At 44.0% G+C, this 17378-nt stretch overlaps 1 protein-coding gene across 1 annotated transcript in view; it reads left to right on the forward strand.

Annotated features, from left to right (window-relative positions):
- The window catches only part of LOC114027959 (liver carboxylesterase 2-like), a 33325-nt gene extending 30488 nt beyond the window's left edge, over nt 1–2837 (forward strand). The window contains exon 13 of the mRNA XM_027842101.1: nt 612–2837. Coding sequence (XP_027697902.1) covers nt 612–795 — 184 coding nt within the window. The 3' untranslated portion in view covers nt 796–2837. The remainder of the gene's footprint in view (nt 1–611) is intronic.
- Nucleotides 2838–17378: the final 14541 nt, after the last annotated feature.

Raw genomic sequence — 17378 nt, forward strand, 5'->3', positions numbered from 1 at the left:
CCCCTTGGGAACCATTAGGACAGGTGGCAGTGGCACGAGCCTTGGATGTGGAGTCCAGTGATGTTGTGTTTGAATCTTGGTGACCCCATCTGGAGTTTTCTTGGCAGAGATACTGGAATGGTGTCCACTGGCCAACCACTCCATTTTGCCATTTCCTTCCCCTTTCCTCATCCTTCTGCAGATGAGGAAACAGAGGCAAACAGGGTTAAATGATTTGCCCAGGGTCACACAGCTAGTAAGTATCTGAGGCTGTAATTGAACTCAGATCTTCCTGACTCCAGGCCCAGGTTTATCCACTACATCACACAGCTGCTCAAAAGAAATTGGAGTCTCATGATATGAGTTCAAATCCTGACTTGGCTACTTATTCCCTATGTGAGTCCTTTCACTCTTTGGACCTTCCACCTTAGGTGCATGAGAAAGGTGCAACATGAAAGGTGAAGACCAAACTGCTTAAGGATGGGTGACCAAGCTCTCCATGGGTGCTACCACTGACAGCTTACACCTACCTTGGGGCCCCTTCCTTGGCTCCAGGCTGAGCTGATGGTAGCTTGCTACACTTGTCAATGCAATCCCCCTTTCAGTTGTAAATGTGTGGTTTTTCCTCCCAGGGACCCAAATGGTGCAGACCTTATTCGCTGGCCAGTCTATGACCAGAAAGAAGAGTACCTGCAGCTGAATTTGCAGCTGTCTGTGGGAAAGAGCCTGAGGAAGGATAAGTGGGAGTTCTGGACCAAGACCTTGCCTCAGAAGATGAAGGAATCACAGCCAGAAAATGCCCGGGTGGAGTTGTGATCTCTAAGCACAACTGTTTTTGCAACAGTTGCAGACCAATGACACCCAATCACTTCTTTTGAGTAGTTCCTTGGCCTCAGCTAAAGGATATTGCAGTTTTGAGTGAAATACTTTGACTCTCACTCATTACTCTTAAGAGAGAAGAATTTAAATGATATTCAGAAGGAAAAAAGTATTAATATTGTGACTACCATATGCCAGCCACTGTTCTAAGGAAACACTTTTACAAGTGTCACCTCATTTGAAAGGGACCTTCCAGTTCTGAGACAGTGGGAATCTGATGAGACCAGTCAATCCACCCTGTCTCTAGAGGAAAAAAACCCTAGTTCGTTTCATTGAATTATAGTGGAGATGGTTTTATTGTCTATCATTGTACCCCTAGGGAACTTGATAGGGAAAGAATTAATGCGTGTTGATTCATTGAATGACTGATTTAGAGCTGGAAGAGATATTAGAAATCATTGAACAAGAATGAACACTGAGGCACACAGAAAGGAAAGGACTTGTCCAAGGAGACGCAGACACTAAGCAGCCAGGTCGTCTGACTCCGAATCTGAGCCTCTTCTCACTACATTGATCTACTGGATGTTTCTGCCCTGCTTCATCAGTTTCCTAGCATTTTCCAGATAACATTTCTACGACGAGATAATGTGGGACACTGTGGGTCCTGAAAACAAAACTTCATGATAATACCACAAGTCAAGTGATTCCTTATTTGCAAACGAGCAGCCCACATTCAATGTAGTTCTTCTACAGGGTTTCTTTCATACAGAAAAAAAATGCAAAATCAGAGGAAATGCTTCCTCTACTCTGATTAATTATACTAACAAGATATCTCACAATATCAAAATATCACGATACATGCAGAGGTGTGCTGGTCAATGTTTAACAACCAGTTGTCTGAAAAACCCACAAGACATACTTTTAACTTATATTATTCACATTATCTCCATCACTTTCTTAAAGTTAGAAATCAACAAAACAATGACCTAAACCCTAATTTGTAGTGGATGCCAATTATGAGGTGTAAATGCTCATGCTGAAAATTTAACAACCAGCTCTGGTACAAGTTGGCTCTAGCCCTTCCCTGGGATACAGGCACACATGGCAGTAAAACATTTTCTTCATCAAAAAAAATCAAATATTTAGCTATTAAAACCTTTTCTGTCACTAAGAAGTGTTTGATTAAGAAAATGAGGCAGTTGATATAGAGTTCAGGCAATTAAGGAAGGATACAGATGACAGAGTGTGAGGATAGGTAGGTGGCCAGGTCTCCTCACGTGTGGACCTTACAATAGCCTGCAGCCCAGTTTCTCCTGCCTCAGTTTTCTTCCCACTCCAGCCCATTCTCCATTCAAATCTGACCTTGTCACCCCCTATGTGATAAACTCTAGTCATTCCCTTTACTTCTAGGATCAAATATTAAACCCTTGTCTGGCTTTTAAAGACCTTCAGAATTTGGCCCCTCCCCACTTTTTCCTGCACTTTACTGCCTCTCCCGTACTCTTTGGTCCAGTGACATTTGCCTCCTTGGTGTTCCTGGAACAAGATACTGGATCTCTGGGTACTGGGCACTCTCTCTGGCTGCCCCCATGCCTGGAATGCTCTCCCTCCTCCTCTGCCCCTCCTGGCTTCCTTCAAGCTCAGCTAAAATCTCACCTTTTGACAGAAGCCTTTGCTAAGATCATCCCCTAGTTTGCCTTGTGTATGTTTATCCATAGGTGTTTGCAGCTTGTCTCCCTTCATTAGATTGTGAGCTCTGTGAGGACAGTTTTTTACCTCTCTTTGCATCCCCAGTGCTTGAGTGCCTGGTGTGCTCTACTTGACTTGTCACCCACCAGCTATGTCATAATAGAATGTCTTTTTCCTTATGAACTCAGTGGGAATAATAAAGATGACACCACTGACCTGCCAGAGTTATTCTGAGCACCAGAGAGTATTCAAGCTGGACAAGAGCTTAAAGAATATCTGATGCAGGGGCAGCTAGGTGGCACAGTGGATAGAGAACTGGCCCTGGAGTCAGAAGACCTGAGTTCAAATCCAGCCTCAGACACTTACTAGTTGTGTGACCCTGGGAAGTCACTTAACTCAATTGCTTAAAAAAAAAAAGAATGTCACTCCAACCCACTCATTGTACCACAAAGGACTCATGAGCCCAGAACATGTTCCTCACCCAAAGTCACACAGCTAAGAAGAGGTTGTTCAGGGGGTCCATCTCAGGTCTTTAAGTCCTTCAATTTTTTTTTTTTTTAAGTGAGGCAATTGGGGTTAAGTGACTTGCCCAGAGTCACACTGCTAGTAAGTATTATGTGTCTGAGGACAGATTTAAACTCAGGTCCTCTTGACTCCAGGGCCAGTGTCCTATCCACTGGACCACCTAGCTGCCCCAAAGTCCTTCACTCTTAAACACGTCATCTGAATCAAGCTTCACTGTTTTCAGACTTAAGCAGCATCATCATTACAAGACTCTTGTAGTTTGCTGGGAAAATAGAAAGAATAACAAAGAAGAATGCTCTGTGTTTTATATCCTATTTGGATGGATATTTATTAACCATAATTAATTATAATAATAATAAAATAAATATAAATAATAATAAAATATATATATAAAATATATATAAAAAATAAAATAAAAATAAAATAAAAATAAATTTACATTATACCTACTATGTGCCAACCACAATACTATGCACTAACCACAATACTATGTGCTTTACAACTATTATCTCAATTATTCATCACACTAACCCTGTGAGGGAGGTACTACTATTTTCCCTATTTTAGAAATGAAGAAACTGAGGTAGACAGAGGTGAAGTGACATGCCCAGAGTCATACAGCTAGCTGGCTATGTTGTTCGAATGCCAGATGGAGGTTTGTCTAAAAGACTATTTTTCAGAGAACTCATGCAAGGCAGGTGCTCACATGGAGGTCAGAAAAAGTGATACAAGGACACTCTCAAGGTCTCTCTGAAGAAGTTTGGGATTGCATGATGTGAGAGATACTGGCAAAAGACTGCCAAGCATGGCGTGCCTGCATCAAAGAAGACCCTGTGCTGTATGAGTGAAGCAGAATTGCAATAGCTCAAAAAAAAAAACAAAAAAAAACATGAAATGCACAAATTTAGAGACATCTCTGTTCCAAATGTCCAAATGCACTATTTGTGTCTGACCTGTGGTGGACCCTTCTGAGCTCATATTGGGCTGCTCACACACACACTCTGTACCTTGACTCCAACATAGTGATGTCATTTTTCATCCTCTTGGAGAACAAAGGACAATGACTGACCAACTAAGTGTCTGAATTGGGATTTGAACTCAAGTCTTCCTGATTCCAAGTCCAGTGTTCCATTCATCCACTGTACCATAGAACTTGACATCTTTTGGAAGGTTCCCTTTTCTTTTTTCATCCATGTAGTTCTAGCTGCATTCCAGCTTGGAGGAAGCTGATTGAGCTGGATTCACTTAAGGGCATCCAGTCCCAGGTCCTGGAACAGCTATTTAAACAGTTCCCACTGCCCTGGGGACAATTCTTGGCATGATGTCAATGGAAAGCAAACAACCCAGGAGGGAAGGTGTGAGAGCTCCATCATTTGATTGCTCGGGACCTCACTGGCAGCTCCTACTCTCTATTGGCTGAAGACTGGCAGGGGAATAGAATTGCAGAATTGCAGAATTGGAAGGGCCCACAGAGATCACTGGTCCAATCTATACCCAAACAAGAATCCCGTTCTGTTGTTTTTGTCCTTCCTTCTCAGAGGACCATGACATCAGAAAGGTGGTGCTCTAATGTGCAAGTGAATTAGATTTAAATGACAGAGGACTATGCAAAATCATCAACCTCACTTTTTTTTTTTTTTTTTTGCTTTTTGGTGAGGCAATTGGGGTTAAGTGACTTGCCCAGGGTCACATAGCTAGCAAATGCCAATTTACTTTCTTTTCCAGATGCAACTGGGTCCAGTGGCAAGATATAAATCAGGATGACTGGATATGTCCCCAGATGAAGTGAGAGACCTTGACCTTTTTAAACTAAGGTCTTTCCCAGGCCTCAGTTTGACTGAGGCAAGCCCCATTCAGTGATTAAGGCTAGGTAAGAAATGAGGTAAATAACAACCTCAAAAAAATCAGTCTGGGAGGGAAAGACCCTCAGGAGCGTTTCTGGCCAAAAGAGAAACAGTGGCTATTTACATTCACTCTGAGCCATCAGGACCCAAACAGTGACTAAGTGAGGGCATGTTTGTGTGTGTGTGTGTGTGTGTGTGTGTGTGTGCGCGCGCACCACACACATATGTGTGCATATGTATGTGTACATGTGATTGCCCTACATTCTCGAAGAGGACCAAAATGACATCATTATGTTAGAGTCATGTTACAGTACGTCTGACTACAGCTTATCAGACCAATATGAACTTGGAATGCTCTACCAGAGGTGGGGCACAAACAGTTCATACGAACATTTGGGGTGGATTTCCTGAATTTGTGCATCTTGGGTTTCTTTTGAGTTACGTCAATTCTGCTTTCCTCATAGAGCACTGAACCTTCTCTGATGAGGGCAGGCCACGCTGGGCAGTCCTGTGCCAGTGTCTCACATGTCATGCAATCAATTCCAAAGCTCTTATGTGAGACCTTGAGACTGTCCTTGCATCACTTTTTCTGATCACCATGTGAATACTTGCGCTGTGTTAGTTCTCCATAAAATAGTCATTTAGGCAATTGTACATTTGGCATTGGAACAATGTGGCCAGCTGATCAGAGTTGTGCTCTCTGCAGTGGGGAAGGGAAGGAAAGTGAAGGGAGAGAAGAGAGGGGAGGGGGAGAGGAAGGAGAGGAGAGAGGGATGGTCGGTTAGGGGAGGGGGAGAGAAGGTAAAGGAAAGGGAAGCAAAGGGAAGGGAATGGAAGGGAGAAGAAAGATAGGAGCTGCATTGCCCAACTGGAACTGACCACTTGGTCCCCAATGGGCAGCTTGGACTACTCACAGGTTGTTGTTTGTGCTTTATTCACAAAGAAGACTATGACATCTGCAAGGTGATGCCATGGCTTACAAGCAAATTAGATTTTATGTGAGGAAGGGCTGGACAAAGCCACCAGCCTCACCTTCTCCTCCAGAGCCATCTGGGTCCAGTATCATGATATAGATCACGATGACTGGAGATGACTGGCCCCCAGTATATGATAGAGCAGGGTTATAAACCCAGGTCTCCCTTGACTTCAAGCCCAGCCTTCTTTCCACAACACTGATTGTTGCTTCTCAGTGGTATGGTACAATACTCCAAAGATGTATCATGTCAACTAAGTGCAGAGGATTATGATGGATGGTGGAAAGGATACAAAATTTAAGTGAGATGCACTTTCCCTCAGGGAGCTTACAGTCTAATGGAGGGGGAGGTTTAGGATACTGAACAAACAACAAACATTTATTAGGTGCCTACTATGTGCTAGATATTGTGCCAGGAGCCAGGGTACACATACAAAGAATGAAACAATCCTGATTTTCCAGGAGTTTACATCCTAACGGAGAAATTAATAAGTATCTATATAAGTATATGAAGAGAATAAATACAACACCAATAGAGCTCACTATAATACATCCTATTAGATGGGGTTGGATGGATTTGGCCAACTTTTCCATGCTAGTTTTGGGCACCTGTAAATGTAACTCAAACACTTTGGGGAAGTTGCCTTCCTCTTCTTTGACCTGCTCTACATCAAATCCTCAAATCCCAGCCAGGAAGAAGCTTGTTGACATTTGCCACCATGCAATTAAATTCAATTCACTGCAATAGATATTTATTTAAAAAATCCACTGTATGTAGGTCATTGAGCAAGGAGCTGTGGGTAAATGAGAGTGAAAGACAGAAAGAAAGAAGGAAGGAAGGAAGAAGGGAGGGTAAAAGTGAGGAAGGAAGGAAGGGGAAAACGAAGAGAAAAAAATTAAGAAAAAGAGGAATAAAGCAAGAAAGAAAGAAAGAAAAAGAGGGTGAAAGGAATAAAGAGAGAGAAAAAAGAGTGGAAGGAAGAAGAAAAAGAGAGAAAGATGAAGGAAGAAAAAAAGAAACAGGAAGAGAAACCAAGAGAGGAAGGAGGAGGGAGAAACAAGAAGAGAAAGAGCAAAAAATGAGCCAGCAAGGAAGGAAGGGAGAAAAGAAGGAAGGAAGAAAGGAAGAAAGGGAGGAAGGAAGGAAGGAAGGAAGGAAGGAAGGAAGGAAGGAAGGAAGGAAGGAAGGAAGGAAGGAAGGAAGGAAAGAAGGAAGGAAGGAAGGAAGTATGAGAGATGATCTTTGAGGACCTCTCAGGAGTGAAGCCTCCTCAAAGAGTTAATCATTTGACCTTGTAAAGACACATGCTTTTCAACACGTCTTGTACTTTACCAGACCCCTCCCCCTTCCCAAACTTGTTTTTAGGCACATAGCAAGGAGGAATAACACCGCCCCCCTTTCTAAGACTGTTTCCCATTCTTTTTTTTTTGTCTCTAGGCAACTGTTTTTTGTTTTGTTTGCTCTCTCTTGCTGGGATAGACTTTCCGAAAATAGATAGTGCCCTCAAGGCTTGCACCAATGAGCTGAGAGGAAGGGGGTTAGGGAGGAGGAGTTGTGGTTATGAATCTATATAATGTGTCTCTGTTGACCACACCCTTGCACTCTCCCAGCAGAGCCATCTTAGGCGGACGGAGGCTGCCCTTTCTCGAGAAAGCTAATAAAGAAAATTTTCTTTTTGTTAATATCTCTTAGTCTCTGATTTATTGGTAAGTGTCTCTGTACCCCACACAGAAGGAAGGAAAGAAGGAAGGAAAAAAAGAAAGAAAAATAAAAAGAATTAAAGACTCTCTGTCCTCAGGGTATTGGGAGGACCCAGTACATATGAAAGTAAATATAAAATTTATGTAATGTAAGAGACAGAGACAAAGAGACAGAGACAGAGAAAACAAAGACACAGAGACAGAGTCAGAGACAGAGAGACAGAGACAAAGAGATGGAGACAGAGAGACAGAGCACCAACAGGTAGGAGCAGAGGGACAATCCTAGGTACAAGGTGGAACTTGAGTTGTACTTTCAAAAAAAGTTAAGAGTCTCTGCCAAGTAGGGGAGGCCTTCCCAACATGGAGAAACACCTGTCAAAATCTCCCAGGCAGGAGACACAAAGTCATATAACAGGAAATTCTAGCAGGCAGCTGGGCTGGAACATACCCTAGGGCAGCTGGATCCTGGAGGGCTTTCATTGATCAGGCTAAATTAATCTCAGCTCTCTGTGCTGCTGTAGACAACCATAAGCAAGACTGTTCCTTCCACACTCTCCCCCGCACACTCATTAAAAGGAAGCTGGTGGAGCAGTGGATAAAGCGCTGGGCTTGGAGTCAGGAAGACCTGAACTAATATCTGGTCCTCAGCCAGTAGCTGTGTGACCCTGGGTAAGGCATGTGACCTCTATCTACCCCAGTTTCCTCATATGTAAAATGGGATTAATAATACCTTATGAAAATAAAATAAAATAATAGTAATAATACCTTATACCTCCCAACACTGTTATGAGGCTCAAATGAGATCATATTTGTAAAGTGCCCTGCAAACCTCAAAGCGCTATGTAAATGCTAGCTGTCACCATTATTTATTAAATCCTCTCATACTCCCAGTTCTTTTCTTCACCCATCACCAGTCACTCTCTAACTATAGACAAACAGCTCAGTCTATACTCAGCTCTCCAACCATTGCACAGTCCAACCACAGTCCTACAGCTACTTCCTGACTCCCTGCTAACCTTCACCCTCCAGTACATCTTTGACCTTTGGTTCAAAATGTATGGACTTTTAAGTCATTTTCTTTGTATAATTAAGCAACTAGGTAGTGCAGTGGGTAGAACGCTGGACCTAGAGTCAGAAAGTACTGAATTCAAATCAAGCCTCCAGACTTGTATTAGCTGTGTGACCATGGGCAAGTGGCTTAACTTCTATTTGCCTCAGTTTACTCATTTGTAAAATGGGCATAATAATAACACCTACCTCACAGGGTTCTTGTGAGGATCAAACGAGGTAATATTTGTAAAGCACTTTGTAAACCTTAAATCATTAAACAAATGTTAGCTATTATTAGCTAATATTACTGATGGGGTGCTTGGGTGCTTGTGCTTGTACTTGGACCCCAGTTTCTCCCTAGTCTCAAAAACACTGTCTCTGACAATCACTCCCCAGCCCAAGGGCACTGTGCCTAGCAATCACTCATGAGTGGGCCCCAGCAAGACCCTTATCTGTCTCCATGGTGCAGTAACAAACAACACCTGAAGGAATTATTAGTTTGAACTGGCTTTGCACTGGGTCATAAAGATATTCTTACCACTGGACTATCTATACTACCACCCTACCTCATTATCTACATCCTGGACTCCTCATTATCTGTATTCTAGACCTAAGACGTATGGATACTCCCTACAACTATCTTGTTAAACAAGACATTGACTGGTGGCAGACTGGACAACTCTCAGTCACCCCTGACTGCTAATTAACTTAGTGACGTAGCAGGCCTAAAACCACACCTCCGTGTAGCCCCTCCCCCTTGTAGGCTTTTCCCAGTGAACTCTGGGTAAAACGCCTGTACAGCAGATACAAAAAGTGCCTGTTCCTTTAAGAACTGACCACTCCTTAACCACGCCCTGAATCAACTAGTTAGCATATTTGACATTTCTTATTCTATTTTATCCTATATAAACTTTAACTGTACCCCTCTAAGATCGCAGGTTCCTTAAGAAGCTTTGCCCGCTATAAAGCATAACAATAAACTTTTTGCCAACTTGACCTAAAGATTGCTTGACTTTGTGAATTCATTCCAGACGACCTTGTCCTGCACTTCGGTCTTTGAGGGGTCTCGCCCTCTCAGACCTCAACATTTCTTTGGCGATCAACGTGGGGCTGGTCTGAACGCCCAAGCCTTCTCCGAGTCAAGGTAAGCCTCCCTCCTACCCTCAAGCACCTAGAAAGGCTTGCAGGGGCTTTGGGTCGAGCCTGAAACAGGCTGTAGCAGCGGAATTCCATCCTGACAAGGGAGGCCTTGTTTCTGCGGGTTTTTTTCTCCCTCTCCATCACGCAGGTAGAGGCCAGTAGCCTACAGGAGCCCTATGGCCACCACCCCTTTTCTATAGGCTTAGAGGCAAAGAGGACGGGCCAATCTCCCTCTATACCTCGAGATTCGCCCCTAGGATGTCTTTTAAACAACTGGAAAAAAACTTGGTCTTCTCCAAAGGCCCCGTGATGGAAAATGCTATCCACATCCAAAGAAAGAACTATGGAATTTGAATGCAGATCGAAGCATACTATTTGCTATTTTTTTTCTCTTCTGTTGAGTTTTGTTTCCTCTTGCTGGTGGTTCCTCCTATTGGTTCTAATTCTTACTTACAACATCACTAATGTGAAAATATGTTTAATAGGAATGTATATGTAGAGCCTATATCAGATCGTGCGCCGTCTTGGGAAGGGTGGTGGGGAGGAAGGGGGAGAAAAATTTTAAACTCAAAAGCATATGGAAGTGATTGTTGATAAATAAAAATAAATTAATGAAAAAGAAAAAGCTTGGTCTTCAAGACCTTAAGAAAAAACGCCTTGTGTTCTTTTGCAGCACTGCTTGGCCTCAGTTCAATCTGGAGGACCAGGAAAAACGGCCTCTCGGCGGCACTTTAAACTATAACTCCATTCTGCAGCTAGATCTGTTTTGCCCCCGGGGAAGGGAAATTTCCAGAAATCCCGGATGTCCAGGCTTTCATGATTCTTTCCCCGAATTCAGACTTGCGGGAACAATATAGGATGCTCCTAGTTAAATTTACTCCAGAAAAGGAGAATAAAGACCAACCTTATCTCCTTGATGATCCTCTTCTTTCAGGCCCCCGAGCTTTGGCTCTAAGAGCATCTACACAGCCCCCTATTTCACCTACTACCCCTTCTGCCCGTCCCCTCCTTCCTCGGCACAGCATCGTCCTTACCAGGAAGTCAGCAAACTGCGGAGGGAAGATCCTCCCCCTTACCCACCGGCTCTGCCGGCCCATTGGTCTCCTAATCTTCCACTTCCGGGGCGTTCAGCGCCATCAGCGCCTCCGGACTCCATTTCCCAACAGCCCTCGCGCCCACCGAATCCGTCTGCTCATTGGTCTCCTCGACCTCAGCAGCAGGACTCAGTTTCCCAGCATCCCTCACTCTTCAACCCTGCCCTTACTAGGGGTGGAACTTCCTATCTCCCTTACTAGGGGTAGAACTTCTTATCTCCCTCAGCCCCAAGCCCCTAATTCGTCTGTTGATTCCCAAGTATTTCCTTTAGGGGAAGTAACTGATTCAATGAGGGAAAGATTGGGGTGCACGACTCTTTTACTGTGGCTGATCTCTCCCAGGTTGAGGAAAAACTTTGGCCGTTGCTCAGAAAATCCTACTAAGTTTGTGGAGAGTTTCAGAGCCATCTCTCCTCAATTTGAATTATCTTGGGGAGATATTCGTATTATTCTCTCCACCTGTTGTTCAATTGAGGAGAAAAAGAGGATGTGGGATTTAGCCCCGAAGTTTGGGGATGATATCCTTACCTGCCAGGAACTCTGCGGGGCTACAGCCGTCCCGACTGCAGATCCTGGGTGGAATTATCAAAGGGATGCAGAGAGGGACACGAGGGGTCATATGTTACCATGCCTGGTTGAGGGGATGAAGAAGGGCTTTAAAAAGCGAGTAAATTAAGATAAAATCAGGGAAGTAACCCAGGGAGCTGATGAGAACCCAGCTCTTTTCCTGGGCCGGTTAGTAGAAACCTTAAAGCGATTCACTAACCTGGACCCTAATTCTCCTGAGGGAGCAGCCATCCTTGGCATGTATTTTATTAGTCAGTCCGCCCCAGAAATTGGGCGGAACCTTAGGAAACTGGCAGTGGGACGCCAAACACCTCAGACCCAATTATGGAAGTCTTTAACAACAGAGACCTAATTCTGGCAGAGGAAAAAGACCGTAAAGCTAGGGCTAGAAATAAAGCACAAGCTCAGCCCCAGGGTCAGCTTATAGCTGCTGCCATAGCCGGAAAACCCCAGTAGTGCTCCTGGCATCTTGAGTAATGGGGAAACCTGCTTCTGATGCCATAAGAAGGGTCATTGGTCCTGTGAGTGCCCTTCTAGGACTTCTCCCTGGAGGAAGCCTCCAGGACCATGCCCACTCTCGGGTGCAGCCTCCTCCCAGGGTCCTGCCCTCCAGTCCTCTCCGGACTTGGAGTGACCAGACTGAGGGCCTGGCTTTGCTCCCACCTTCTCCATCTCAATGGCCAAGCTCTGGGTGTCCACTGGTGTGGTAGGTAAGCCTATCAATTTTCTGATTGATACCGGAGCTACTTATTCAATGTTGTTACAGCATTCTGGTCTCACCCATCCTTCTAGCCACAGGGAGATGGGCATTGAAGGCAAAGCAAGGGGTTGTCACCAGACATTTCCCTTGCCCTGCCAGTTTGGGGATCTGTTGTTTGACCACTCCTTCCTTATCCTCTCCTCCTGTCCTGCCCCCTTATTGGGAAGGGATCTGATGGTGAAATTGGGGTCCAACTACAAGCACAAGCACCCTCGTACCCCATCATTCTTATTAATTCCAAATCATTTCCCACAATTGTTGGCCTAATTCATAGCTCCATCAACAATGCATTAATGTGTCTGTCTTCACACAACTACTTCATCAGTGACTAGTCTCATGTTTTGTCATCTCTGAGTTTTCTGGCTGTGAAGTGAAACCTGAGGGTTGTTTTGGTTTGCATTTCTCTTATTATTAGTGATTTGGACCATTCTTTCATTTAGGTATCCCATAAAACATGGGGGAGAGGAGTTTCCTTATCCAAAGTCAAGTAGGTTTTCCATTGTGTTTCCCCCTTGCAGGTCTAGGGGATATCCACAAAGGATTTTGATTGATTCTCTTAAGGTTATTGACTCTAGTTCCTGTTCTGCTGTGTTCTCTCCAGTATCATTACACCCAGTTCTGGTTAATATCTCCTCATTATCGTGGATACCAAAGATTGTCTTCCCAGTATCATTTTAACCAATTAACATCAATCACCTTTTATGCACGGGCAAAGCAAGAGATCAGCCACTGGATTCCCCCTCCTTATGTGGGCCCAGAGTTCCGGAAGCAGCCACCACCCCCAGGCTGCGCTGGGACTGGGGCCAGACCAAGCTCCTCTCTCGCTGTGGGACAGACCTTTCCTACTTGTTGGGAGAATTTTCCCACGGGAGTTCTAGCTTCTCTTGGCAGAAGCTGAGGGTCACAACCTGTTGCGTGGCAAAAACAAGGAAGTCTCACAAGACCTCTCCTTTGCTGACATGCAACTCCCACGGTTGGCTCGGCTCTCCTCTCATTGGGAGAAAAGTCCTACTCATACCCCTGACACGAGCTGCAGGTGTCAAGCAGATTTGGTGATTGGCTATCACGTGGAGATCACGCTTTGATCAGGTGTTACTAAGGATATAAAAGAAAGCTACTAGCACTTAATAAACGAGCTTCTTTCATCTTGCTGTCTCCTGCCTCATCAATGCGCCTCCGGGTTAAGAGTATTGAGCTGGTCTCATGCTCACCACTGCAGTGGCCACATCACCTACTGACCTTCTAAGTTGCCTTCGGTGTTTGTGGGTTGAGAAGCCTGGAAACTGCCACAGCTCCCCTTGATTCAATCCCTTGAGGACTGCTCCGGGTTTGCTGAGGCCTGGTCTTTGCCTGTGTAGCCTGCATGCCCATGCTGAACTGTGTTCGTTTCCCAGCCCGGCACAATAGACCTTTCCAATCAACAATCCAGGTTGTCTTGGGCTGGAAATTTGTTTCACTCTGTCTTTTTGTGTGTTCTGCTGCTCTAGAATTTGTTTAGAGCCATTTTTTACAGGTATTTGGAGGGGTTTGGGGGCGAGCTCAAGCAAGTCACTGCTTTTACTCCGCCATCTTGGCTCTGCTCCCCCAGACCCACTTTTACCTGGACAAGAACCATCCTCTACAACAGGCCTGCACAACATACAGATTTCATGTGAAAAAAGTAGAGGATGTAAAGACAATAAAGATGTAACCAGTGATGTGTCCGTGCACCACTTAAACTGCCTTCCACTAGTCGCTGTTTTGCCTGTCATGTTACTTGGCAGGGTAAGTTGCCACTGTGCACTCACTCCTATTTGCCAAGTGGCCCGTGGCAACCCACTATCATCATACCTTTATTTGGAAGGTGAGCCACTAAAAACCTATCTGCAGCCCGAAGAATTTTCAGCTTATTTTAATTTTGGCTCCTACCTACTGCCAAGTTGTGCAGGTCTGCTCTACAGCATCCCTGAGATGTGGTCATGCAGAGGCTAGTGCAGAATGATGTCCACGGAGATCTTGCCTCATACCCATTAAGAATTTGGATCCCCTTGGTTTGGTGAGGGTAGAAGCACCCTTGATCTTAACACTTGAAAGATCATAATAGGAAGAAGGAAGTAGACTTGGTCTTTTTGGTTCCCAAAGGGCAGGACCAGCAAGATTGGGAGGACATTTCCAGGGGCAAAATTAGGCTTGATGCCCAGAAAGATGTGCTAGGGATTAGAACTGTTCAAAAGTAGAATGGGTGGCCTGGTGAGGTGCTGGGTTTTGCCTTGTAGGAGTCCTTCAAATCTCCCTTTTAGGGCGCAGGCCCTAGCCAATCATGCCTTCATTCCTCTCCATACTACATTCTTTACTCTCCTGAAAGGTGCTTTCCTCTCTCCCCACCTCTACCACCCCCAATTATTATGTGTTGTTTCCCTTTATCAGAATGTAGGCTCTTAGATGCCATGGGTGGTCTTTGCGCTGGTATTTGTATTCCTAGAACTAAGCACTGTGTGTTCAAATCCTGCCTCAAACACTTACTAGCTGTGTGACCCTGGGCAAGTCACTTACCTGCCAGGTGCCTCAGTTTTCTCATCTGTAACATGGGTATAATACTGGCACCTACCTCTCAGGGTTGTTGTGAGGGTCAAATAAGGCAGTATCTAGAAATTGCTTTGTAAACCTTAAGGTGTTATATGATTACCACCTCTTATTTTTATTATTAGATGGAGCAGACTCCTCTTTGTCTATGGCAAGAAGTGATGGGGACCAGGATTCACAATTCTCCACTGAGAAAGGATTAGGATATGGAGCCAAAGGGAGGAGGTTCCTTTGTTTACCCCAGGAGAACACATAAGGGAAGGAGTCAGTCAAGAAACTGACTCGGGCCTATTCATTGCTTTGGAATGTTAACCTCCAAAGTGCATTTTTACATCTTGTGATCTTTTCATTGTTCAAGATTCCTATAAATGTCATTTTGTATTAGAGAGACCTGTTAGAGGACATGGAAGAACTATGTTAGTTTGGACATCTCTCTGTCTCTCTCCCCTGTCTCTGTATCTCTGTGTGTGACTCTGCGTGTGTCTCTCTCTGTCTCCCTCTCCTCTCATTGTCTCTGTGTTTCTTCTTTCTGTCTTTCTCTCTCTCTCTCTCTCTCTCTCTCTCCCTCTCTCCCTCTCTCCCTCTCTCCCTCTCTCCCTCTCTCCCTCCCTCCCTCCCTCCCTCCCTCTCTCCCTCCCCTCTTTCCTCTGTGTCTCTTCCTCTTTCTGACTCCCTCTCTCCTCTCCTCCTTTCTTTTTCTCTTCTCTTTTCTTCTCTCCTCTTCCTTTTCCTTTTCCTCCTCTTCTTCCTCTTCCTCCTCTTCTCCTTTTCTCTCTCTCACTCTCTTGCTCTCTCTCAGAAAAGGCTTAATTCTTAGATAAAAGTTAAATAAAATAAATAAGTAAAATAAAATGAAATTGCTTCTCTCAGACTTCTGCCTAACATGGAGATTCAAATATAAAATTTTTTCTTCAACCTTAATAAACATGTCTATGGAAAATGGAGGTGGGCTGATCATGCTGCATGAATCAGGGGTAAATGACTAATATAGAAATGTTTTACATGATTGCATTCATATATAAGCTGTATTGGATTGCTTACATTTCAGGGAGGGGAGAGGAGAAGGAGTGATAGAATTTGAAACTCAAAACCTCAAAGAAATTTAAAAATTGATTTAAAATTCAATTGGGGAAAATATTATATATCCATATACATACATATATGTGTATATATAATATATGCATGTGTATATTATATATGTATATATACATATAAACATATATACATTCACATATACACATATATGTATGTATATGTATATATATTTGCATGTATGTATGTGTGTATACCAGAGCTAACCAATGGACTGACCATTGGTTCCCATACAATGGGAACCCCTCAGATGAGGAAACAAAGGATTCACAGGCAGAAGACAGTTAAATGTCGCACCTGTTGTCAATAGGATCAAGATTGAGAAGGGAGGAAAAGGAAGCCTGACCGAGGTGATGAACTAGGAAAACAGGGTGATGTGGCACGAATGGAAGTCACCAGAAGAAGAATTTTAAGAGAAATGAGGTGGAGTAAAGGGAGGTGTGATGGGAGGGTAAGAGATAATGTTCCAGAAAGCCGAATTTCAGAGTTCTAGGTCATGGAGGTTGAACATGGGTGATGCTGAAGTCAATTATAACAACTAGCATTATAGAGTGCTTTAGGGTTTGCAATGTACATCTCATATGTTCCTCCAAATAACCCTGGGAGGTAGGTACTAATATTATCCTCATTTTACAGATGAGAAAACTAAGACAGGCAAAGGTTAAATGACTCACCCAGGATCACACAGCTTATAGTTGTCTGAGGCCAGATTTGAACTCAGGTCTTCTTGACTCCAGGCCTAGTCTTCTATCCACTGTGCAATCTACCTGCAATCATGGATATGACCTGTGTGGGAGAGGCAGAGTGAAGGTATAGATTGTAATAGATGTAAAGTTTGATTAGATGGGAGTCTCAAATGGCAACAGTGTGTTCAAGTCTTCCACGTAAGGGCAGGAGTTGGGATAGAGAGGAAGTCTGTGAGCCAGGTACTGGTCTGCTTGAGAAAAGAGGAAGAGTGATGTAGGTGCCAGGAGACAGAGCAGACAGCCACCACAGGCATCTGGACTGGCAAACCACTCCAGTATCTTTGCCAAGAAAACCCCAGATAGCGTCACGAAGGGTCAGACAGAACAGAAAAACCACTGACTAGCTTTAAGTGGGGGAAGGTCATAGATGTCTCCAGATACTGGGAGGGAGGGTGGTGAGGTTGTGTAATTTGAATTTTGACCCTGGACACTTCAGGTAAAGTGATGGGGGCAGTTTAAACTGGCTCTTATGAACCCATTGCCAAATGTGCCCCTCTGAAATCAGAAAGTGCTACAATTCTGGGTTAATTTATCATTCTGTTGATTGTTTAGACTTAAAGTGTTGGAAAAAACTACTAATACAGAATAAATTTAAGAGTGCATCATGGATACATTTGTTCGTTTTTGTTTCCCAGGGAGCTTGTTATTACACATTTACTAGCATTTCCCTGCTAGATGGATGGGTTTTCAGATCTGTCTTTAGTCTTTAGACATTCAGTCTAATTTTTTTTTTCAAATACACCTAAGACTACGTCTGAGGAGGAAGTCCTTTAAGTAACTCTTAGCCCCAGTTCCCCTGGAGTGCCCTTTGATCCGATTCTTTTTCTATTAAAGGCC

This window comes from Vombatus ursinus, unplaced genomic scaffold, assembly GCF_900497805.2.
Source record: "Vombatus ursinus unplaced genomic scaffold, bare-nosed wombat genome assembly UNPS02014864.1, whole genome shotgun sequence".
Lineage (NCBI taxonomy): Eukaryota > Metazoa > Chordata > Mammalia > Diprotodontia > Vombatidae > Vombatus > Vombatus ursinus.